Source organism: Myotis nattereri, assembly GCF_964212035.1.
Source record: "Myotis nattereri genome assembly, chromosome: 15".
In the NCBI taxonomy this organism is placed as follows: Eukaryota; Metazoa; Chordata; class Mammalia; order Chiroptera; family Vespertilionidae; genus Myotis; species Myotis nattereri.
This window is the reverse complement of record NC_138090.1, coordinates 2,182,097-2,205,999: the sequence shown is the minus strand read 5'-3', so window position 1 is coordinate 2,205,999 and position 23,903 is coordinate 2,182,097. Positions and strand designations below refer to the sequence as shown.

The 23,903-nt window shown below is 57.6% G+C and overlaps 1 protein-coding gene across 1 annotated transcript in view; it reads left to right on the top strand.

The window, feature by feature from the left end:
- Positions 1-23,697, top strand: part of N4BP1 (NEDD4 binding protein 1) — a 30,323-nt gene extending 6,626 nt beyond the window's left edge. Inside the window, exons 2-7 of the mRNA XM_081107020.1 lie at positions 7,017-8,674; positions 14,357-14,487; positions 16,437-16,533; positions 18,076-18,183; positions 21,117-21,224; positions 23,060-23,697. Coding sequence (XP_080963146.1) covers positions 7,017-8,674; positions 14,357-14,487; positions 16,437-16,533; positions 18,076-18,183; positions 21,117-21,224; positions 23,060-23,417 — 2,460 coding nt within the window. The 3' untranslated portion in view covers positions 23,418-23,697. The remainder of the gene's footprint in view (positions 1-7,016; positions 8,675-14,356; positions 14,488-16,436; positions 16,534-18,075; positions 18,184-21,116; positions 21,225-23,059) is intronic.
- Positions 23,698-23,903: the final 206 nt, after the last annotated feature.

Sequence of the window (23,903 nt, the reverse complement as noted above, 5' to 3'; positions counted from 1 at the left end):
TTAGGGAAGCAACCTAGGAAAATGCTTTTGTTTAAAGGAACGGGATTATTCCTTTTCGCTGTTACTTTAAGGGGTTCCTTTCCGCTCAGGGAGGTTTGGCTAGTCTGGGGCTGACACTTCGTGGTTCACCGTGTTGCTGAGCGCAGGCTGCGTGGCCCCTCGTGTCCGCGGGAGCGGCGGCTGCGCTGGCGTCCGAGGCTGGGCCTGTCCGCCCGCCCGTCACCAGCATCCTCGTCCTGCCCGCACCTGCACCTTCAGGTTGCCGTGCCTCCTGGTCAGCCCTGGTGTTGTTCAGGTGAAGACGTGAAGTTATCACTTTGTTATCATAGCCAAGGTAGTAACATCGGGGGGAGGACTTCTGTTTTGAAATTAGCATTAAATTGATCAAATCCCATCCGTTACTCTAAGGATTATTTTGAGGACATGAATAAAAATAATAATGCTCTCGAAGCATCTGTTTCGGTGACTTTTGAGGTTCGGGGGGGCGGGGGCGGAGTCCTGGAAGGGCTCACACGTCAGTACCAGCTGTGTCGTTTCTTTATTTGCAGGGAATTCTGGGAACACAGAGCTAGGCCAAGGCTTGTTCTCTATGAGCCAGTTAGAACCAAGCTTCTTTAAGAAGCATCGTGCCCTGACCAGTGGGTCAGTGGATAGAGCATCGGCCTGCAGACTCAAGGGTCCCAGGTTCGATTCCAGTCAAGGGCATGTACCTGGGTTGCGGGCATATCCCCAGTGGGGGGTGTGCAGGAGGCAGCCGATCAATGTTTCTAACTCTCTATCCCTCTCCCTTCCTCTCTGTAAAAAATCAATAAAATATATTTTTTAAAAAGAAAATAAACATCATAATCTAACTTATTAGTATCCCTTGAGACAATGTATTCCCACTCACACCATCAGAAGTAAAGGCTTTTCTCGTTTTTAGGCACAGACATGCAGAGAGCTGCGGCTTTCTTTGTCCCCACACTCAGCCGCAGTCAAAAGTAAATCCCACTCCGCGCCCCCCGACCCCCAAAGCACAACCGGGCCCAGCGCTCCGGCTGCGAGGGCTTCCCTCACGCCCTGGGACAGGCGCCCGCACAGCGGAGAGCCCAGCCCGGTCCCTTATGGTCCCGTCGCATGGAGAGCGGGTCCCTGTTCCCCGCCAGGCGGATCCGCAGAGTCAGATCCCCGCAGGCTGGCGGAGGGGAGGCTGCCCTGGCCCCGTCCGAGCCAGGAAACAGCAAAGGCAGAGCCAGGGAACAAGGAGCAGCGGGCAGTGGCGCTGCAGGTTCTCTTTCCGCTTGGGATCCGCTCGGCGCCAAGATGAAACGTGCTTGGGCTGCAGGGCCGCCGAGTGCTAGCTCCACGCGGTGACAGCTCCACGCGGTGACAGCTCCACGCGGGTGACAGCTCCACGCAGTGACAGCTCCATGCGGGTGACAGCTCCACACGGGTGACAGCTCCACGCGGGTGACAGCTCCACGCGGTGACAGCTCCACGCGGGTGACAGCTCCACGCGGTGACAGCTCCACGTGGGTGACAGCTCCACGCAGTGACAGCTCCATGCAGGTGACAGCTCCACGCGAGTGACAGCTCCACGCGGTGACAGCTCCACGCGGGTGACAGCTCCACATGGTGACAGCTCCACGCGGGTGACAGCTCCACGCGGTGACAGCTCCACGCGGGTGACAGCTCCACGCGGGTGGCAGCTCCACGCGGGTGACAGCTCCACGTGGGTGGCAGCTCCACATGGTGACAGCTCCACACGGGTGACAGCTCCACGCGGGTGGCAGCTCCACATGGTGACAGCTCCACGCGGGTGATAGCTCCACGCGGTGACAGCTCCACGCGGGTGACAGCTCCACGTGGGTGACAGCTCCATGCGGGTGGCAGCTCCACGCGTGTGACAGCTCCACGCGGGTGAGCTCCACGCGGGTGACAGCTCCACACGGGTGGCAGCTCCACGCGGTGACAGCTCCACGCGGGTGGCAGCTCCACGCGGTGACAGCTCCACGCCGGTGGGCTCCACGGACCCTCCAGGTCCCTCAGAGCTGCCCACACTGGCCGGGTCAGCACTTGCTTTCGAGTAACAGGCATGACGCTCACAGGTGGTAGCTGGTGGGTGAGGGAACCAGCAGGAATGTAAGGCTCAGAGAGCGTTTGAGGGTCTGAGTGGTGTGTGTGTGTGTGTGTGTGTGTGTGCGCGCGCGTGGTTAATCCTCACCGAGGATACATTTTCCTTTGCTTTTTAGAGAGTGAAAGGGAAGGAGGGGGCGGAGAGAGAGAAAGACTAGAAAAAAATCCATGCGGGAGAGACATCGATTGGTTGCCTCTCGCACACATCTGGACAAGGACCCGGGATGGGACCTGCCACCCAGGCACGTGCCCTTGACCGGGAATCGAACCAGCACCCTTAGGTGCGCAGGTTCTAACCACTGAGCAACTGGCCAGGGCAGAGAATCCGAGTTTTATCAGAGAGAGAGAGAGAGAGAGAGAGAGAGAGAGAGAGAGAGAGAGGTGGGTTACAATTGCCTGATTATATTCAAACTGGCTAGCACCTTGGAGACGGTGAAACCATGACCTTTGGGCTCTCTCTCCTCTCAGACCGAGGCCACAGGCACCTCTGCTGGACAAGCGCCCATGTGTTAGCACGTGGCCTCGCAGTCCTGGCCCAAAACAGCCACGAAAGGTGAGTCAGAATACATTTCCCAGAGCATCGCATCGCCTGTGGGCGGGCCAGGCGTGCTCCCTGGGACAGAAGGGCTCCTCCCGCCTCCTTAGGAGTTGGACCGTTTTCCTGAACCGCACGCACTCATTACTGGCGCACACGCCTCTTTCTCGCCATTTTAGCCCCTTTCGTAAACAGTGGCACCCGCATCACCGGTACCGAGCGGAGTCAGCTGGTGTTCTCCACGCTGCTGCTTTTATTGTTGTTAACATTTATTGGGGCGACATCGGTTAATAGGGTCCTATCGGTTGTCCCCACCTTCCGGTTCCCGCCTCGACGTGTATTTGTCAGGCATTAATGGCCAGGTGTCCCCGCCATGGCTCTGCCCACGGTTCAGTCAGAGGCACCTGGTGGTGGGGGCTGTGCCGGGCCTTGTAGGGTGTTGGCAGAGTGCCCAGCCTTACCCCGAGGCGCCAGGGGCACCCCCACGCTGTGCCCTGACACGGCCAGTGCCCCCCGCAGAGTTCTCCCTGCTCAGGGCCCTCTGTCTGGTGAAGGTGCGTAGATGCTCCGGTTTCCGATGCCACCACGGTGGGTAGAAAGCAGATAAGCATCCGTCCCCGCCCTGGCGTCCCCCCCGCCCCCACCGCCTCTGGGATGTGCTTTTGGATCAGAGGTGGAAGGTCAAGGTCAGATCGGGCTGCGAAAATGAGCAGCATGTGAGAATGGAAACCACGAGGACTTGAGTGCGGGCCTGGGGGTCTCGAACCCCCATCGGCCGCAGCGGGGGCGTAGGGAGTGTCCGCGTGGGGAGTGCGACCGGTGCGCTGGCTCCCGGCGCCTGGACACTGGCCGGAGGGGAGCGGAGGGCCGAGCCGGCAGCAGAAAGACACGTGCAGAGCCGGTTCCTGTGGTCACGGAACCGAGGTCCGCGAGGCCCCACGATGAGAGGGGAGCGCCGGTTCCAGGCGACAGCCACGGCCGCACTGAAGGGACTGGCCCCGGGGCAGGCGGGAAGCTGTGGGACCAGTGGGACCTGTGGGTGCTTCGCGGGCCGCGCCCGTGCCCTTCTCGCCGCACGTCCAGGCGCCTGTCGCCAACCACACGCTGTCGGGGGACGAGCCGGCAGGCCCCTCCTGCCTGTGCGTGATCAGAGGCGGGAGGAGGCGGGAGGTGGTGGGAGGTGGTGGGAGGTGGGGAGGTGGTGGGAGGGTGCTGAGTCAGCCTGCAGGCTCTCCAACGGCCCCGTGGGTCCCCCTGGTCCTAGCTCGCGTCCCTCCAGGTTCGTGACATGATGTGCGGGTTGAGAAGAGCTGAGATGGCAGAGGGTGGTCTAATAGAGACTCATCTTGCACATGAAAGGGAGGCTGTTTTATGTGTTATATGCCCCCCCTTTTTTCTTAAACTCCTGAGTAATGTAAACAACAGGAAGCCCTGGCCGGTGTGGCTCAGTGGGTGGAGCATCATCCCGTACAGGGAACGGTGGTGGGCTCCGCTCCCGCCAGGGCACAGGCCCAGGTTTCGGGTTCAGTCCCTGATGGGAGGCAACCGATCAATGTTGCTCTCTCACATTGATGTTCCTCTCCCTCCCTCCCTCCCTCCCCTTCTCTTTCTAAAATCAATTTAAAAAACAACAACAATGACCCATAGACACAGTGAGAGCCTGGGTGGGGGTGGGAGGGCTAGAAGAGGTCAGTGGGGGGGGAGGGGGGCATATGTAACACTTTCAACAATATTTTTATTTTTTATTTTTTATTTATTTATTTTATTGATTTTTACAGAGAGGAAGGGAGAGGGATAGAGAGTTAGAAACATCGATGAGAGAGAAACATCGATCAGCTGCCTCCTGCACACGCCCCACTGGGGATGTGCCCACAATCAAGGTACATACCTTTGACCGGAACCGAACCCGGGACCCTTCAGTCCGCAGGCCAACGCTCTATCCACTGAGCCAAACCGGTTAGGGCAACAATAGATTTTTTAAAACACGATATGAATATTGCAGGATGGGGAGACAGTTTTTGACTAACATTCAAATGATCAGATAGCAAATGCAGCCAAATGCAAATGATGGCTATTTGGGTCCACAGAATCTTTCTCATCCGTCCATGTGACGGCCAGACGTCTCCTAGAATGGAATAATACTGTATACTTTATTGCTCACCTCTGAACTTGAGTAAAAAAATCAATTGTTGTTACTTAGTAATTCTCAAGAGTCAATTATTAATGAAAAAAATTGAGTAATTCTGAAGGGACAAATTACTCATGTCTTTTGGGGCATGCGCGCGCACGCGCACACACACACACAACTCCTCAAAACTATGCTGTTCGCCCTATCTGGTTTGGATCAGTGGATAGAGCGTCAGCCTGCGGACTGAGGGGTCCCAGGCTCAATTCCAGTCAAGAGCATATGCCCAGGTTGCATGCTCGATCCCCAGTAGGAGGCGTGCAGGAGGCATCCGATCAATGATTCTCTCTCATCATTGATGTTTCTATCTCTCCCTCTCCCTTCCTCTCTAAATAATAAAAGTATCTTTAAAAAAAAAACTATGCCGTTGGCCCTGGCCGATGGGCTCAGTGGTTAGAGCGCCAGCCTGCAGACTTAAGGACCCCAGGTTCGGTTCAGGTCAAGGGCACGTACCTCGTTTGCAGGCTCGATCCCCAGTCGGGGCCGTGTAGCAGGCAGCCAATCAGTGGTGTCCCTCTCTCACTGATGTTTCTGTCTCTCTCCCCTCCTCTCTCTAAAAACAAAGTCAATAAAAACATATTAAACACACACACACACACACACACACACACACACACCAACAACTCTGCAGCTGGCATTGCAGCCATGGTCTTGGTTGTCGGGGGCGACGCCAGACAGCTCTGCTGCGTGGGTTTCTCTGCCAGCCCCCTGCCCCCCCCGTGCCTGCCCCCCACAGCCATGGCTCTTGGGGATCCAGCATTAACTTGATTATTTTTTCTCTGAAAGACAATAATCTAAATAGTATGTATCTGGATGCATCCCAGAGAGCATCACTTGCTGGAAAGGATTGTAGAAGCTACATAAAGTCTTTGTAAATAACAGATCCGATGGACAGTTTCAGGGTATTTTCTGAGGGTTCGAAGGGAGAACATTGACTTAAGGTGATAGAAACGGGGACTTCTGTGATGATCATGTGGGAAATCTCTGTACCTGCTCAATTCTGCCCTGAACCTAAAGCTGCTTTAAAAAATAAAGTCTTTTTTTTTTTTTACTCAAAGTTGGGGTTTTCCACTCATCTGTGCAGTTACCTGTCTGCCTCAGCATCCAGTTTAATGTTAGGTTTTCTGTGGTTGTGTAGGATCGAGGGCGTCTTAAACTGTATGGCTAATTGGCTACAGATGTACCAGTCTTTGGACAGATCTTCTTGCAGAATACGCTTCAATTACACTAATCCAGAAAAGCAACAGAAATAGTAGAAAATAAATGTCTCAAAGATGCATCACCCGGTATTTCATAGCTGCTGGGGCTCCTCACCTCCAACAGGAATGGGCAGAACTTGAGGTCGGGGCCCAGCTGTTGACGGGGCAGTGTCGGGAATGCTGTGGTCTCCTCGCTCACTGCTTGTTAAAATTAGAAGGTGTGCCCCGGGTGCAAACAAGCATCAGGTGGCTCCCAGGTTTCTGTAGTCGGAGCAGCAGTTTCACTGCTGCCCCCCAACCTCTAGGGGCAACTACACTTTACTGGATTTAGCTTCTTGTTCAGATGGTTGCCTAAATATTAAACAATCTACTGCTATTTCTTATAAAAATTATATATATATATATATTTATTGGTTTCAGAGAGGAAGGGAGAGGGAGTAAGAGAGAAACATCAATGATGAGAGAGAATCCTGGATCGGCTGCCTCCTGCACACCCCCACCTGGGGATGGAGCCCGCAATCCGGGCCTGTGCCCTGACCAGGAATCGAACCCTGACCTCCTGGTTCATAGGTCGACGCTCAACCACTGAGCCACGTGGCTGGGCTCACGATGGTTACTTTAAACCAGGGGCCCTCAAACTTTTTAAACAGGGGGCTAGTTCACTGTCCCTCAGACCATTGGAGGGCGAACTATAGTTTTTAAAAAAACAACTATGAACAAATCCCTGTGCACACTGCACATATCTTATTTTGAAGTAAAAAAACAAAACGGGAACAAATACAATATTTGTATTTGCATGTGGCCCACGGGCCGTAGTTTGAGGACCCCTGCTTTACACCCTTTGTTTGAATCACGCCCTGTCCCCAGGTATGGGCCTGCTTTCCCCTTGTGCACGGCCCAGCCTCTGGCCCGTGTCGCCCGTGTGTGTCGCCCGTGTGTGCGTGTAGGAGCCGCTGTGAGCTGACCCTCTCCTCTCTTGCAGGAGTACATCAAGGGCGTCTGCGAGCCGGAGCTGGAGGAGCGCGAGCACTACCCCAAGGCCATGCACTGCATCTTCGTGGGTGCGCAGGGCCTGTTCCTCAAGAGCCTGATCCAGGACACCTGCGCCGACCTCTGCGTGCTGGACGTGGGGCTGCTGGGCATCCGCGGCAGCGCCGAGGCCGTGGTCATGGCCCGCAGCCACGTCCAGCAGTTCGTGAAGCTCTTCGAGAGCCGCGAGAGCCTGCCCAGCTGCCAGAAGGAGTCGGAGGTGAAGAGGGAGTTCAGGCAGGTCGTGGAGGCGCGCGCCGACAACTACACCATGGACTTGCTGATCCTGCCCACGTCCCTGAAGAAGGAGCTGTTGGCGCTCACGCTGGGGGAGGACACCCTGTTTGAGGTGGGAGACGATGACGTCATTGAGATCAGAGGGCCTGAACCGACAGCGACGGCGGGCGCACCGAGCGCGGCCGCGGGGCTGAGCGTGGACGGGGCGGCTCTGCGGGAGGAGGCGAGAAGCGGGGCCGGGACCCCCGTTTCCGAGCTCACGAAACAAATGGACACCGTGTTCTCTAGCGCCCAAGACGCGCTCTTCCCTCCCGTCAACGGCCTGGCCCCCGAGGACGAGCCGGGCCGGGGCCGGGCTTGCCACAAGCGGCGGTCCTCCGACTCCGAGGAGCGGCACACCAAGAAGCAGTTCTCTCTGGAAAGCGTGGAGGGGGCCGAACCGGCGCCGGACGCGAAGCCGGCCGCCGCCGCTGTCCTCGCCGACCTGTCCGAGGCGCCCGGCGAGCCAGACGGGTTAAGCCCCGACGTGAAAGACACCACCGAGGAGATGGAGCACAACATCCTGGTGAACTTCTTCAAGACCATGGGCTACTCGCAGGACATCGTGGAGAGGGTCATCCGGGAGTACGGGCCGTCCGCCGAGCCCCTGCTGCTGCTGGAGGAAATCGAGAAGGAGAACCGGCGGAGCCAGGAGGAGCGGGAGTCGGCGCCTGCCACCGGGCACCCCGAGACCAGCAAAGCCAAACACAAGGGAGTTTGTAGCAGCACCAACGAGTTCACCGTGGATTCCACCCCAAAGAAAATGCAAGCTCACGCACAGCAAAATACGGTGAAGAAATTTTCTCCGCTGCCGTTCAAAGCGGAATCAAAACCGTGTACCTCAAACTGCAGAATGAACGCTTACAAAACGGGGCCGATGGAGCAGAGGCCGGAGCCCTGGGGGCCGCACCCCAACTACGGCGGGAACATGGACCTGGAAATCGACGGCTTTGCCCCCTCCGTCGCCCCCTCGAGCCCCAGTTTTGTTTCGAGGGGAGTGTCAGGTCACCAGCCCAGGATTCCGGTTTTCCCCGAGAATGGGGTGCAGCCGCACGGAGAGGCCCTGCTCCCCAACCACCTCAAGTCGGCCTGTGAGAGCCGGGCCGGCTGCCTCGGCTCCCCGCAGTCCAGGCCGAACTGCCAGCCCCTCCCGGCCACGCCGCTGCCCCCGCGGGCGCTCTCAGCCGGGTTCTCCGATCACATCGACTCATCGGTGACGGGGGTGCAGAGGTTCCGAGACACCCTGAAGGTGCCCTACAAGCTGGAGCTGAAGAACGAGCCGGGGAGGACGGATCTGAAGCACATCGTCATCGACGGGAGCAACGTCGCCATCACGTAAGTCCTTGCGGCCGCCCACACTGGTTCCCAGCAGCACCCCAGGATTGCGTGCGTTGGGGGGACGGTCCTGTGTGTGTCTAGTCGGTCTGAGCTTCCCTGCGGGGAGCAGCTGGGTGGGAAGCCTTGCTGTTCCACCTTCTAGAGTCATCGCTTGGTCCACCTGAGGGCCTTGCATTTCGGGGGCAGGAGATGATGGAAAGGGTGTCTTTTCACATCGCTTTGCCACGTGATAAGCAGTGCGGAGACTTTTAATGAGTAGTTTTTTAAAGAATGTATTCTTATTGATTTCAGAGAGGAAGGAAGAGGAAGAGAGAGATAGAAACATCAATAATGAGCCGAAACCGGTTTGGCTCAGTGGATAGAGCGTCAGCCTGTGGACTGAAAGGTCCCAGGTTCGATTCCGGTCAAGGGCATGTACCTGGGTTGCGGGCACATCCCCAATAGGAGATGTGCAGGAGGCAGCTGATTGATGTTTCTCTCTCATCGATGTTTCTAACTCTCTATCTCTCCCTTCCTCTCTGTAAAAAATCAATAAAATATATTAAAAAAAAAAAAAAAAGAAACATCAATAATGAGAGAGAATCATGGATTGGCTTCCTCCTGCACACCCCCACCTGGGGATCGAGCCTGCAACCTGGGCATGTGCCCTGACTGGGAATTGAACCGTGACCTCCTAGTTCATAGGTCGACGCTCAACCACTGAGCACCCCTGCCAGGCTCAAATATGTCATTTCATCCACAATTATATTAGTATCTATTTTTTTTTTAAAGAGGATTCTTTTTATTTTTTTTGAATGAATTATTGATTTGTCCTTTGCTGCCAGAAATAAAAGGAAAGAGGAAAGAGCCAGCCTTGCACTCACAGCTTGAGGAGAGGCAGTAAAAAGATGCATGAACGTGTCTGATTCCAAACAGTGTGCTTGCTGTCCTTCGCTGTGCTGTGGGCAGTTCCTCCGGGGAAGCCAGCGAATGGCCGCAGCTGCCGCGCTGTCTGAGGAAAGTGTCCGTGCGGCTGCAGCCACAGCCCGCCGGCACCAGTTCCTCACTGTCTCGGTGTTTGGAGCCAAATGATGATATAAAATGCAGGTCACGATCGTGAGTAACATTAATCCTTCGTCATTTTTCTGTATGTGGAAAGATCTCCCAGATTGCTGTTCAAAGAATAAGAAATGCAAATTAACCCAGGATAAGTGTTGATAACGACACTGTGTGTGTGTGTGTGTGTTTTGTTGATGTCAGAGAGGAAGGGAGATGGGGAGTGAGATAGAAACATCAGTGATGAGAGAGCATGATGGATCGGCCGCCTCCTGCTCACCCCCTTACTGGGGATCGAGCCCGCAACCTGGACATGTGCTGTTTACCGGAATCGAACCTGGGACCCTTCAGTCCACAGGCCGGGGCTCTATCCATTGAGCCACACCAGCCAGCGCAATAATGACACGTCCCTTAAAACCTATTTGGAGGAGTAGTGCATCTCTCAGAGGGGCTGTTGGGGCTTGGAGCTGTGTGGGTATCCAAGACAGGACGTTTGCATATCTGGCCCCTCCCACTGTGGCCAGAATGCCCCCCCTCTGCCTCCGTCATGTGACAGCCCAACACACTCCCAGGGTTTCCCTAACACCCTAGTGTACCCTCCTGCCCTTGAAAACCTCTGAATCAGTGCTCTCAGGGAAACCACAAGCTGACTTCTGCGAATTTTTAAAAATCTGATACTTTTGGGAGGGTTTTCATTTTCTCTGAATTCACAAGATGTCTCAGTTTTAAAGCACCATTTTCACAAAGAAGACAGACTTACAGCTTGATGTAGGTGGATTTGAAACTATCAGTAATTAAAATTAACTTATTCTGGAGAGAAACGGCTTAACGGGTGGAAATGTTTTGGAACAAGATATAAGCGGTGGTTGTGTCCTAAACACCACGGAATTGTTCACTTTAAAATGATGGTTTTTTTGTTGTTTATCTCACCTACATTTTTTAGGCGTTGGGAAAACATTCACCCTTATTCTAAATTAACTGCTTCATATGAAATGTGAACTATAGACTCCGAGTTCCATGAAGAAATTGACCGTGTCTGGTCTGTTCTCCGAACGCCCCCCAAGGTCATGGTGCCTGGCACCTGACGCTGTCACAGGAAGAATGAATGAGAGAGGGGGTTGTTAAAGATGAGGCTTCTTGGCCCTGGCGGGTGTGGCTCAGTCGGTTAGAGCATCATCCTGATACGCCAAGGCTGTGGGTTTGATCCCCGGTCAGGCGACGTACAAGAATCCACCAGGAATGCATAGCTAAGTGGAATAACAATTTCCCTCTCTTCCTCTCTCTCTCTTTCCTTTCCTCTCTCTTTAAAATCGGTTTGTTTGTTTTTTTAAAAAAGAAAAGATTAGGACTTTTTAAATGACTTTTCACCACCCATTTATAACTTGCAATTCCAGTTGCTATGTCAATAATCAATTCAGGTTAAACTTTGAGGCCATATATTTAATTTAACAAGTATTTGGAATCTTAAAGCTGAAACTGATATGTGTTAGGTACTATCATTTATCTTTTTTTTTTAAAGTTTTTATGGGTTGTAGTTGTCGAGAGAGAGGAAGGGGGAGGGAGAGAGGGAGACATTGGTAGAACCTGCGACGTTGGCATAGGCCCTGGCGGGAATCCAGCCGGCGACCCCTGGGTGCCCGGGGATGACGCTCAGCCAGCTGAGCCCCGCCGACCAGGGCATGCACTTCATCTTTCTTTCTTACTTTCTTTTTTTTTTAATTTATTGAGTTTTTACAGCGAGGAAGGGAGAGGGATAGAGGGTTAGAAACATCGATGAGAGAGACACATCGATCAGCTGCCTCCTGCACACTCCCCACTGGGCATGTGCCCGCAACCAAGGTACATGCCCTTGACCGGGATTGAGCCTGGGACCCTTGAGTCCGCAGGCCGACGCTCTATCCACTGAGCCACACTGGTTAGGGCTGTACTTCATCTTTCAAAACAAACTTCACACCCGCTCTGTGAGGTGAAGATTACCCGGAATTTGCACAACATAAAGTGGCCTGGAAATCTTGTCCAAGATGACACAGGCATGAGATGCAGCCCCGACGGTCCCTGCCCTCTGGACACCCTGCCTCTGCCCGTGGAAATGGAGGCGGGGCTGGGGCCTGGGCAGCGTTGGATGCTCACGCTGACGCCCTGCCGAGCGCACCTCACTCCTTTCACCCCGCCCGTTGGGGACCTCGTTCACCAGGAAATCTGGGTCCTTAGCAACAGGGTCTTGGGACCCCACCCGTCGTCGCCAAGCTTCTGCCCGCAGGTCAGACCCCGTGAGAAATTCCCAGCACCCTCCCGGGCTGCGGGTGACACAGATCTGTACCTGGTTTTTCCCCTTGGTCGCCGTGAGTGACTCAAAGGATGAGTCAATGGAAATCGCGGCGGTGAGTCCCCAGCATCGAGTGGGGCCGGCGCTGCTCTGCGGGGCGGCCCGCGTGAGAGCACCTGACTGCTGGGCGGGTTTTCCTGGGGCTGCGGCCGCCCCCGCTGGCCGGCCGGCTGTGTGTGACCCTGTCCGTGCCGGTCGCCCCGCGGCGGGTGCCGGCTCTTTGCTAAGCGGAGCCACAGACGGAAGCGGCCCTCTCCGGGCCACTGGGAGAGGTTTCACTTTCCCCGCTGATGCCATCGGGTTCCTTGTTGTTGTGTTTGGTAATCCTGACCCCAGGATATTTTTCCCTTGGATTTTTTTTTTTTTAAGAGGGAGAGGGAGGGGGAGGGCCAGCAAGAAACATCGATGTGAGAGAGACACATCATTGGTTGCCTCCCACACACGCTGACTAGGGGGCTGGGGACGGCGCCTGAAGCCGAGGGGCATGCCCTTGACCCGAATCGAGCCCGAGACCCTTCCGTCTGCAGGCCGACGCTCTAACCACTGAGCACACTGGCCAGGGCCCTTGTCATCCGTTTTCATCCCCCGTCACCCACCTCCTTCCTGCATTGGACGCGTCCTGCTGGCTGGCTGCCTGCGACAGTGTGGGGACCACCAGGTGATACGTAGCTCGTTTCCAGGGAGGCGGCCGCCGGGCCTGGGCCTCCCCTGCGAGCCCGCACACCTGCCCGGGCCGGTGCCCACTCCTTTTGCGTTTGGCACTGTGAGCCCTGAGCGTCGCCTCCTCTGCGGTCAGAGAGGGTCGCTGTGCCCGGCGCCTTGTCCGGGTCGGCGTGGCCAGCTGGTCCGGGTGCGCCTGTCCCCAGGCTCCGGGTGGCTGGCAGGCAGGCCCGGGGGCAGCGAGAGCCTCACAGTGCTGCCTGGTCGGGGGTCGGACCCGCTGTATTGCTTGGAGGATGGTAGTTTTGTTTTCGGGTAAATCTGTGTGTTCTCCACCAAATGTTTCAGGTGCCCACAGATGGTGTGATCTCGTTACTGAGGGTGACATTTTGGAAATTAGTTTAGAGCTAATGTTTCTAGAACTGCCTCCAAGCTTCCCCTGTGAGCCGTGAGGGGCCCGGGGCGGCAGAATGCCATCTGATTGTGTTTCCGGCCATTTCCTCGGTGCCCCGTGGGGTGGGCTGGGTCCCCTCCCTCTGGGGTCCCCGCTGTGCGTCAGGAGCCTTAGAGGCGAGGAGGGGAAGGGCTCCACAGACTGTGCCCGAGCGGTGAGCGAGCGAGGGAGGCACTCTGCAGCCCTTGTCAGTGCCTTTCTCTAAGGTGCTGTCCTTCCCCGGGGCCCGCCTGTACCTGGTTCTGGGGAGAACCAAGGGGTCCACGCAGCTGTGTTTTGTTCTGGCTGCGGCTGCCATCAGCTCTGGCCTTCCTGGCTGAAGTGACTGCGGTCATTTCTTCTTCTTCTTCTTCTTCTTCTTCTTCTTTTTTCAGAGAGGAAGGGAGAGGGAGAGAGAGAGAGAAACATCAACAATGAGAGAGAGTCATGGACCGGCTGCCTCCTGCACGTCCCCACCTGGGGATGGAGCCCACCATCCGGGCCTGTGCCCTGACCGGGAATCGAACCGTGACCTCCTGGTTCCTAGGTCAACGCTCAACCACTGAGCCACGCCGGCCAAGTCATTTATTCTTTTTAAAGATTAAAAAAAAAAAGACACACACAGACACACACACAGACAGACACAGACAGACACACACACACACAGACACAGACAGACAGACAGACACACACAGACACACACACAGACAGACAGACACACACAGACACACACACAGACAGACACACACAGACAGACAGACACACACACACAGACAGACACACAGACACACACACACAGACACAGACACACACAGAGACACACACGCAGACACCTGTCCCTCTTCTATGAGAACTACCCACAGCCTGTTTCCCGGAGCGAATGGCTTGTGGCTGCCTCCTCGCCGCCTCGTGTGCTTCTGGACAGGCTGCTGCCGCCCTGTCGGGCCATCGCTCTCGCCGTCACCAGCCGGCCGTGCTGCGCGCGTGGCTGCGGTGCCTGGGTCTCGGGCGTTTCTGAGTCGCTCCCGCAAGTGTCCGTGGAGTCTGTCCTCCAGCTGCAGGGGGGTGTGCTCTGCAGCCCCCCACGGCACGGAGCCCCCCCCACGGGCAGGAGCCCCCCACGGCACGGAGCCCCCGCAGCAGGAAGCCCCGCCTCTGGGAGCCGCGGGGTGGCTGCCTGTCACTCCCCCAGCCGCTGCCCACAGTCGCGCTTGTGTCCCCACAGCCACGGGCTAAAGAAGTTCTTCTCCTGTCGCGGCATCGCCATCGCGGTCGAGTACTTCTGGAAGCTGGGCAACCGCAACATCACCGTGTTTGTGCCGCAGTGGAGGACCCGGCGCGACCCCAACGTCACGGGTGAGCCGGCCCGGGTCCGAGTCATGGCCGCTCGCGCCCCCGCGGGCAGGCGCAGCTCTGGGGGAGGGGGCACAGAAGCCGCGGAGAGAGGGCCGCAGGCGCGGGCGGGGCCTGGCGCCCGTTCGGGAAGTCACGTTGGAGTTTGTTAATGCCGACGGAGGTTAGATAATGCCTTTTTTGTAAAAAAAACTTGACCGTTTCTCTTTCGTCAGGCTGGGTTTCTGCCTCTTTACATATTGTTTTTGAAAGTGGTCACTTGATAAATGTAGAGCCCTCAAATAGCATGTGTATATTTTTTAAGATTTTTAAATTGATTTTTGGAGAGAGGAAGAGAGAATGAGACATGGGTGTGAGCCTCCTGCACGCGCCCGGACCAGGGAGCCCGCAGCCTGGGCGCGGCCCTGACCGGGGAGGGACGGGTGCGTGGGACGGGACGCCGCCCAGCCAGCAGCCACAGGGGCCGGGGCAGAGTGGCCTTTTACTGGTCTGCCTGGAGCGAGTCACATCATTCTGTGATCACACGCCCTGCAGGCCCCGCACCCAGGCTTGAACTTATAATCCTGAAATATCCCAGAGAAACTGAGGGCCATCGTGGGAGGAGCCGGGAAGGGCTGACTCGGGCAGCTTCCCGCAGACCCCTGAGCACCTAGAAACAGACGGGGCGGGGGTGGGGGTGGGGGGCGTGAGGTGCCCAGCATCACACAGGAAGTCGGGCTTAGCCACTGTCAGGTGGGGCGGTAAGTCCCAGCTCCCTCACTTGGGGTGCATTTGTCCTGAGAGGGTCTGGGAACAGCGAAGCCGCTCGTTTTACAGCTATTTTTGCGCTATTTTTGCGCTGGTTCCCTGGAGGGTCTTCTTTCCTTTTAATTTCCAGCCTCTCTTTATTTTTTATTTATTTTATTTTTTTTATATTGCTTTATTGGTTTATTTTACAGATAGTAGCATTCTTTTTTTAAAAAAATATATTTTATTGATTTTTTACAGAGAGGAAGGGAGAGAGATAGAGAGAAACATCGATCAGCCGCCCCCTGCACATCTCCTACTGGGGATGTGCCAGCAACCCAGGTACATGCCCTTGACCGGAATCGAACCTGGGACCTTTCAGTCCGCAGGCCGACGCTCTATCCACTGAACCAAACCGGTTTCGGCCAGCCTCTCTTTATTAAAAAAATATTTTTATTGATTTCAGAGAGAAGGAGAGAGATAGGAACATCCATGATGAGAGAGAATCATTGGTCGGCTGCCTTCCACACGCCCCGCTCTGGGGATCGGTCCACGCCCTGAGCCTGTGCCCTGACCGGGAATGGACCGTGACCTCCTGGTGCATGGCCGCGGGCCCTGGAGCAGTCTGGAAGGCTGTGCACGGTGCGTCCCGGGACAGCAGCGCGCGGTGACGGCGTTCCAGCAGGTGTGGGCACCCCAGGCCGGAGCTCTGGCCTCTTCTTCCCCGTCACTGGTTTTCTACAATGTGGCTCGGCCCTCCGTCCTCCGGAGTCCCCGCACCCGTGACAGTCAGTGCGCATTCGCACCGACGGCCAGAGGCTGAGTCGGGTGCCCCAGGGGGAGACAGGGAGCAGCGCTCCTGGGGTCCCCTCCCCTCTCCCCGGGGGCTGTGGCCCTCGCGCTCTGTGCTCTGCTGCCGGTAACGCGGCCGCAAAGTCCTGGGTGGTAGGGCTCCTCGCACACAGCTTTGTGGTTCACTCCTGTTCAGCAAATGAGCTGAACTTCTTTATGCTCAAAAATTGCTAAAGTCAGGCCCCACGTTGCATTTGCCTTCGTCTGTGCCTCGCTGGCTGTTTGTTCTCTTCCCGTGAGTCAGCACAACCGAGTGTCCCTGAGTCGGCGGAGAACAAGGTTTCCCACGGCTCCGCCAGCGCGGCTTTGGGGTATGGTCACTGTGGAACCGTGGGGGGCGGCCCTGCTGACTGTGCCCCACTCCCTCCGAACAGAGCAGCACTTCCTGACGCAGCTGCAGGAGCTGGGCATCCTGTCCCTGACCCCCGCCCGCATGGTCTTCGGGGAGCGGATCGCTTCCCACGACGACAGGTAGGAGGTGCCCTGCTGGCTGGGTGCGCCCGGGGCGGGCGGGCCTGCTCCGAGGGACACTTCTCCGCCCTGGGCCCTCATTCTTTGTTGTTATAGTTTTTCCATTGATTTGGAGAGGGAGGAGGGGAGAGGGAGAAATATGGATGCGAGAGAGACGCATCCATTGGCTGCCTCCCGGTTGTCTGCCTCCCGAGTGTGCCCGCGGGGAAGCAGCATGGCACCCAGGTCTTTTTAAACAAAAGCCGGCAGGTCCGGCAGGAAAGCCGCGTTGGATGGGGAGCGTGCCCGCGGGGAAGCAGCGTGGCACCCAGGTCTTTATAAACAAAAGCCGGCGGGTCCGGCAGGAAAGCCGCGTTGGACGGGGTGCGGTGCTGGTGCTGCTGCTGCTGAAAGCGCGTGTTTGTCTCGCGCTGTCTCCTGGCTGTGGGGCCGTGACCTGCACCGCGATGCCCGAGCCCGTGTCTGTGTGGTGACCCGCCTGGGGGTAACCCACCACCCTCCCCACCTCCCGTAAGAGCTGGACCTGAGCATCTCCAGCAATGGAACAGCCTGCCCGCGCCCGGCGCCCCCACCTCCCCGTCGCCTGTCTCTCCACAGCTGGGGGTTGAGTGAGTCTCTACTTGGGCGAGGCGGCCCGGCAGTTCTGAACATCGCTGCTTTTTTTTTTAATCATTTGTATGTCCTAAGCGTCTATAGATGCAAGCGGCGGACCTTTTTAAATTAAATTCAAAATATCGTGGCAGTTAACTGGTTAAAATTGACTTTGTACAGAGAGAGGAAGGGAGAGGGAGAGAGAGAGGGAAACATCAATGATGAGAGAGTCATGGACCGGCTGCCTCCTGCACGCCCCCCACTGGGGATCCAGCCCGCAGCCCCGGCCTGTGCCCCGACTGGGAATCGAACTAGCAACCCTTTTGGTGCCCAGGACGGTGCCCAGCCAACTGACCACAGGCCAGGGCTGAGCATCGCTCCCTAAGTCAGAGCAGAACGTGACCCTGTGGGGACAATGATGGCAAGGCTGCCTGTGCCAGCTGGCTGATCTTGGCACCAGAGCTCCCGGTGCACAGCCGAGAACCACAGGGATCCGCTGGTGGCTCAGCCCGGCCTGGGTGCCCCGCCTCGGCTCCCTGCCGCCCCCGCTCACCCCCCTCGGCTCCCTGCCGCCCCCACTCACCCCCCTCGGCTCCCTGCCGTCCCCACTCACCCCCCTCGGCTTCCTGCCGCCCCCACTCACCCCCCTCGGCTCCCTGCTGACCAGGTGGTTCTCTGCAGCACGTGTGAATGTGGGTGTGATTGTGGCTGAGACCGTTTTCAAAAAGAGAGTCAGGTTGTGTGAGAACCAGGCCCCTTTCCAATCTACTAGGCACCTCAGAGGCACTCAGCGTCTCCTGGGCCCTCAGCTGGCCGGGCGAGGCCTCTCTGTCCCCGGCCTCAGCCGCGTCCTGGGGTTTCCTGTGAAGAGGGAGGAAGCCCTGCGTCTGACTGCACAGCCCGGGGGGCCGGGGGCCGCCTGCCCTCTTAACCTCTGTCCTGTTACCACAGGTTCCTGCTACACTTAGCGGACAAAACTGGTGGCATCATCGTAACGAATGACAACTTCAGAGAATTTGTGACCGAGTCGGTGTCCTGGAGAGAAATTATTACAAAGAGGTAACGTCCCTCCCTGTCTTTCCTCAGCTGCACGTGCGGTGGCTCGTCCTTCGGTTTTGTTTGCTGTTTGTTTGTGCTCACCTTGCCCTGCGGAGAGCGAGACGGGGAGCCAGGTCCTAGGACTGTGTGCCCGGACGGTGAAGGGGGGCTGGGTGCCCACAGGCACCGCTCAGCCCGGAGCTCCCTGCGGGCAAGGGCACATCTGGGCGCCACTACCGTTAGCTGTGGGACGTGGCAGGAGTGCCTCCTCCTGGCTCCCCCCGATGCCCAGGGGGCTTCTGCAGGTCACCGGCCTCACACGTTAGCCATGAAACATAAACATTGCTGGTAAATTGGGTTCCCGAATCCAATTCCAATGCAGGGGAGAGGGGTGGGGTTCCCCCACGTCAACAAACAATTCTCAGCCACCATCATGGTGTCTAGGAATTCAACTCACTTCTTCCTATTTTACAAATATACTAGGGGCCCAGTGCACGAATTCGTGCACCTTGAAAGGAACTGTGGGCTGCAGTGGGCACAGGGGCGGGTCTCGGCCCCATCCTCTGTGCCCTCACCCGGCCTCCCCCACCCCCCGCCATGGCCCGAGGCCCTCTGTCTGCCGGCAGCCCCACTCCCGCTGCCGCTCCCACACACTGACAGCGCCGGCCGCACTTGCACCCGCTGATGGCGCTGAGCGATTGGGGCCGGTGCCGGCAGCAGGTGTGTGCAGCGGCTGCTGCCCCGATCGCCCCTCAGGAGCAGGGGGAGGTGGAGAAGCCCTCGGGGCAATCAGGGCCGGAAGCCTCCGTGCGCACCCACTGACGGCGCCAAGCGATAGGGACTGGCACTGGGCACTGGCAGCGGGTGCAAGTGGTGGCTCTGGCGCCGGCCACAGGTGTGAGCACCAGGTGGGACTGCAGCTTGCGGGAGCAAAGAGTTTTCAGTAACCACCAGAGGCTCGCCCCGATGACAGCGACCGGCACCCCGCCTTGGTCTGGCGCCCCTGCTCACCTGCTCCACCATCCCCCTGCAGTCAACGCCCGCCCGCCATGGTCTGCGCTCGCCCCCTGGTGGTCAGCGCACATCAGTTGTTCAGTTGTTCCGCTGTTCGGTCTATTTGCATATTAGCCTTTTATTATATAGGATTTTTATTGACTTCAGAGAGGAAGGGAGAGGACGAGAGCTAGAAACATCAATGATGAGGGAGAATCATCGCTCGGCTGCCTCCTGCACGCCCCACACTAGGGATGGAGCCCGCAACCCGGGCCTGTGTTCAGACTGGGAATCAAATCGTGACCTCCTGGTTCATAGGTCGATGCTCAACCACTGAGCCACGCCAGCTGGGCAGAATTCAACTCAGTTTTGATGCTGTCTACCTGGAGGTGGCTCAGATCCCACGTTCAGGGTTCAGTCCTACCAGATTGGGCGTCCCCCAAACACACACAAACAGACACCCAGGACAGAGCGCCATCCGACAGCTACTTGACCAGTTACCTAAAGGAGCGGACTGGTACCTACACAGCTGCCCACGCTGCCCCACTAGGTGGCGCCTCGGTGGGCTCTCAGCTCCCACGGCGGATGTGTGTCCGTTGCTGAGCCATTAGGGGTCACAGGAAAATGGCCTGTCGCTGCCGAGGCCCAGGTGAGAGCGAGTGACTCCATGCCTGTGGCCCGTGTGTTGTTAAAAAGCTGTCGATAGCCGAACTGGGCTTTGACCTCTGGGCACAGTTCACGAGCCACGGATCTCCTGGGGCTAGTCCCTGCTGGACGCTGGCCCTGGGCCCGCATCGGCGTTTCCCGGACACTGTCCGTGTCCACACGCAGCCTGAAGGCACTGAGACGTGTGCACGCTGGCCGACCGCTCTCAGAGCCCACCCGGGCCCAACGTCAGAAACACAAAACAAGGCCTGGACCCGGTCCAACAACTGGCACTTTCGTTTTCCCAAAAGTTGATAAATTAAACACAACTAACCTCTGCTTTCACTTCCTCAAGTGCCATGCCTTTCTTTTAAAAAAATATATTTGTATTGATTTCAGAGAGGAAGGGAGAGGGAGAAGGAGATACAAGCATCAACGATGAGAGAGAATCATTGATCAGCCGCCTCCTGCACGCCCCCTACTGGGGATGTGCCCGCAACCCAGGCCTGTGCCCTTGGCTAGAATCAAACCTGGGCCCCTTCAGTCCCCAGGTCGGTGCTCTATCCACTGAGCAACACCAGCCAGGGCTCACGACTTCCTTTTTTAAAGGTGTCTTCAGTGGTTTGCCAGTGGACAGCAGCTTTCACAGCTGAAATCTCGGGAAGAAAGGGTTTATTAGGCCATGAGCCCCCCAGAGAGGGCCAGGTCCTGGGCAAGGAGTCTGAGCCGCCAGCCGCAGGGCCAGAGGGAGAAGAGCGCGCAGCCCTAGGCTCCCAGGCGCTTCTGTGCGTCCTGTTTGGGGGAAGAGAGCCCTGCGTGGTGTGGAGGGGCGGGGCCACCGGGCAGGTGCACATAGGAAGAGCTGTTTCCTGCTCCCTGGCCGTGGGAGGCAGCCCAGGAAGCCCCGCAGGTGCGTGTTAGCCCCCACAGCCCTCGCCGCTGCTCCTGTCTCCACTCTGGGCTGTGGTTTGATTGAGGACCTCGGGGTCCCCCACATCCACTCGAATGTAAACCTTCGTCGGGCACCCGCCGTGTCCTAGGCGAGTCTGGGCGTCTGGCCTTGGGAGGGATGTTGAAAGTGAGCCCGCTGGGTGCAGCTGCCCCCGGGCTCAGACAGACACCAAGGTCTCGGCAAGAAGGGGGAGCTGCTGAGAGCTGCTGGCTCGGCTCCACTGGGATCCGGGGGAGGAGCTAACGTGTGGGACGGGGTGCCTTGGCCTCGGGCCTTGAGCGGCGCTAGGACTTTGGGGGGCCTTTGTCTGCCGCGGCCCCGGCGCTCTCCACGCCCTCCACGCCCCCCTCACCCTCTGTTGCAGGCTGCTCCAGTACACCTTCGTGGGGGACATATTCATGGTTCCTGACGACCCTCTGGGAAGGAGTGGACCCCGATTAGAAGAGTTTCTTCGGAAGGAAGTCTTCCTTAGGTATTTCCTCTCCAGATGGCCGCGTGCTTACCCGTGTCTTTCCGGGCTTTGTGCAGGTTTAGAGCAAGCATGTCCCGGGAAGCTAAACAGGGCTCCTTATTTCATTTCAATGGTCTTAGATTGAGTGCGGATCTTGTCTACGTGGAAACTAATCAAGCCAGTGCCCCCGAAAGACTAAACCTTCATTTGTGGTCCTTTTGGTTTTGGGGTTTTTTGGTTAGTCCTCACCTAGGGGTATTTTTCCATTAATTTTTAGAGAGAGTGGAAGGGAGGGGAAGAGACAGAGAGAGAAACATCCGTGTGAGAGAGACACATCGATTGGTTTCCCCCTACACGAGCCCCAACTGGGGACCGGGGATCGAGCCTGCACCCCAGGTCCAAGCCCTTGACCAGAATTGAACCCGGGACCCTTCAGTCCTCGGACTGGTGCTCTGCCCACTGAGCCACACCAGCTCCTCGTGGAGAGCGGGGAGCCAGGCGCCTCCTGTGGGTCTGAGAGGACAAAGCAGGCACTGCGGGCGCCACATACCAGCGAGTCACCATTCAGGTTGGCTCTTGTTTCTGTCGTTAACCAGTGTTCTGTGTGCCTGACGCAGAGCCTCTAACCCAGCGGTTCTCAGCCTGTGGGCCGCGACCCCTTTGGCGGCCGAACGGCCCTTTCACAGGGGTCGCCTAAGACCGTCCTGCAGATCAGATATTTACATGACGATTCATCACAGCAGCAACATGACTGATGACGTAGCAACGAAAATAATGTTATGGTTGGGCCACAGCATGAGGAGCTGTATTTAAAGGGCCGGAAGGTGGAGAACCACTGACCCAGCAACGGACCTTTTCTCTTTAAAACTAAAACAGGCTGCACTTGTGTGTGTTTCCAGCAGGAAGGCGGTCAGGGGTTTTTTCCATTTGCAAGGAGACCCTGGGGGTTCCCGGCTTGGCTGTGGGGGTGACTCGCACAGCGGGGTCGCCTGCAGGGCCAGGTGGTCCCCTCCCTGGTCTTGGGCATCCTTTCTCTTTGAGCCCTTGGTGTTCAGGACACGAACGCGGGCTGAGCACCCACCCTGCTCCACACCCACCTCTCGCACCTCTCACCTCCTTCCCGGTGTCCCCACTTGAACCCGAGGCCCGTGTGCAGGCCTCACTGGCCTCACGGTCCGCGGCCCAGCTGCCGGAGGAATGTTCTCTGGCTCCGCCCGCAGCAGGCTCGGCGGCTGATAAGGAAGTTAAACACTCACCTGTGTGCACACAGTTGCGGGTGCCAGTGCCGCACCCAGACGTCGGGGAGAGCGGGGTGCACAGGGTTCGGTGAGGGCTGCCCGTCCACTCACGGGGGTCCCTTTTCTGAGGCCTGTCAGCCAGGGCCCCCGGACAGCATCAGAGTCTCGCCCTCCGTCCTCAGGCCGGCTGGACGCGCCCAGGCGGTGCCGAGCCAGACGGAGGGGCGGGCTCAGTCCTCCCAGAGCCCACCTGCAGGTGGAGTGGCTCTTTTTAAAAACACACACACACTTTTTTTATTGAATTCAGAGAGGAAGGGAGGGAAGGAGAGAGATAGGCACAGTAGCGATGAGAGAGAAGCACGGACCGGCTGCCTCCTGCACGCCCCACACTGGGGGTGGAGCCACTGAGTTACACTGTCTGGGCTGGAGTGGCTCCTGAAGCGCTGTCATCCTGTCCCCACTAAGCCTGGAGGTGGCATGGGGACATCCCCGCCCCGCCCGCAGTCCCGCCGTCAGCAGCCAGGGGGCGGCACCGGGCTCGGGGGCAGCAGCAGGTCCTTTCCAAGGGTCTCCTGTTCATCTCCTCACCCAGCTCACCAGGCCTCGCTTCGTTCACAGGGACCTGCAGCCCCTGCTCCCCGCCCTGCCGGCCGTGGGCATGTTCGACCCCAGCTTCCGGGGCCCCAGCACCCAGGCCGCCGGCACCGGCCACCAGCCCCCCGCCCGGGTCCAGGGCCCCCCGCCCGGCCACTGGCTGCCCCAGCAGCCCCGCTTCCCGCTGGGGCCCGGCCTGCCCGGCCTGCCGCCCAGCGTGCCCCTGCCCGCCCAGCGGTCCTCCGCCGAGACCAGCGAGCTGAGGGAGGCCCTGCTGAAGATCTTCCCCGACTCGGAGCAGCGGCTGAAGATCGACCAGATCCTGGCGGCCCACCCCTACATGAAGGACCTGAACGCGCTGTCGGCCATGGTGCTGGACTGAGCGCGGCCGGCGCACTGTGAAGAGGCGGCCGGGAGCCGCTGCGCGTGCAGGAGAGGAGCGGACCCCGATTTGTGCATAAACCCTGGGTTTTCAAGCCAGCTCTTTTCTACATAAATGATGCTGCTATCAGAGGACCGGTTCCTGTCGGAGGAGAGTCTGCATTCTCTGCCTGCTCAGACTGTTTCCTAGCAGTGACTCGAGTGTAATGACATTTTTATGTTTTTTAAACTATTTTCCTTAAAGCTGAAAATATTGACAAATGAATATGATTAGCCTTTCTAAATAAAACAAAACAAAACAAAAAAAGAGCTGCTTCCTTAGGGAAGCAAGATCCTTAAAGTATATTTTCTTGAGGTGACGGTCACGGCCGCCAACCTGGAGTATGCCCTCCCCGCGCCTCTGCCTCCCTGGATTCCCTGCCGGAATCCTTGCTTAGAGAGGCCGGGCGCCACTAGAGGGCACCTCGTGCCTGCCGCGGTCGGGGAC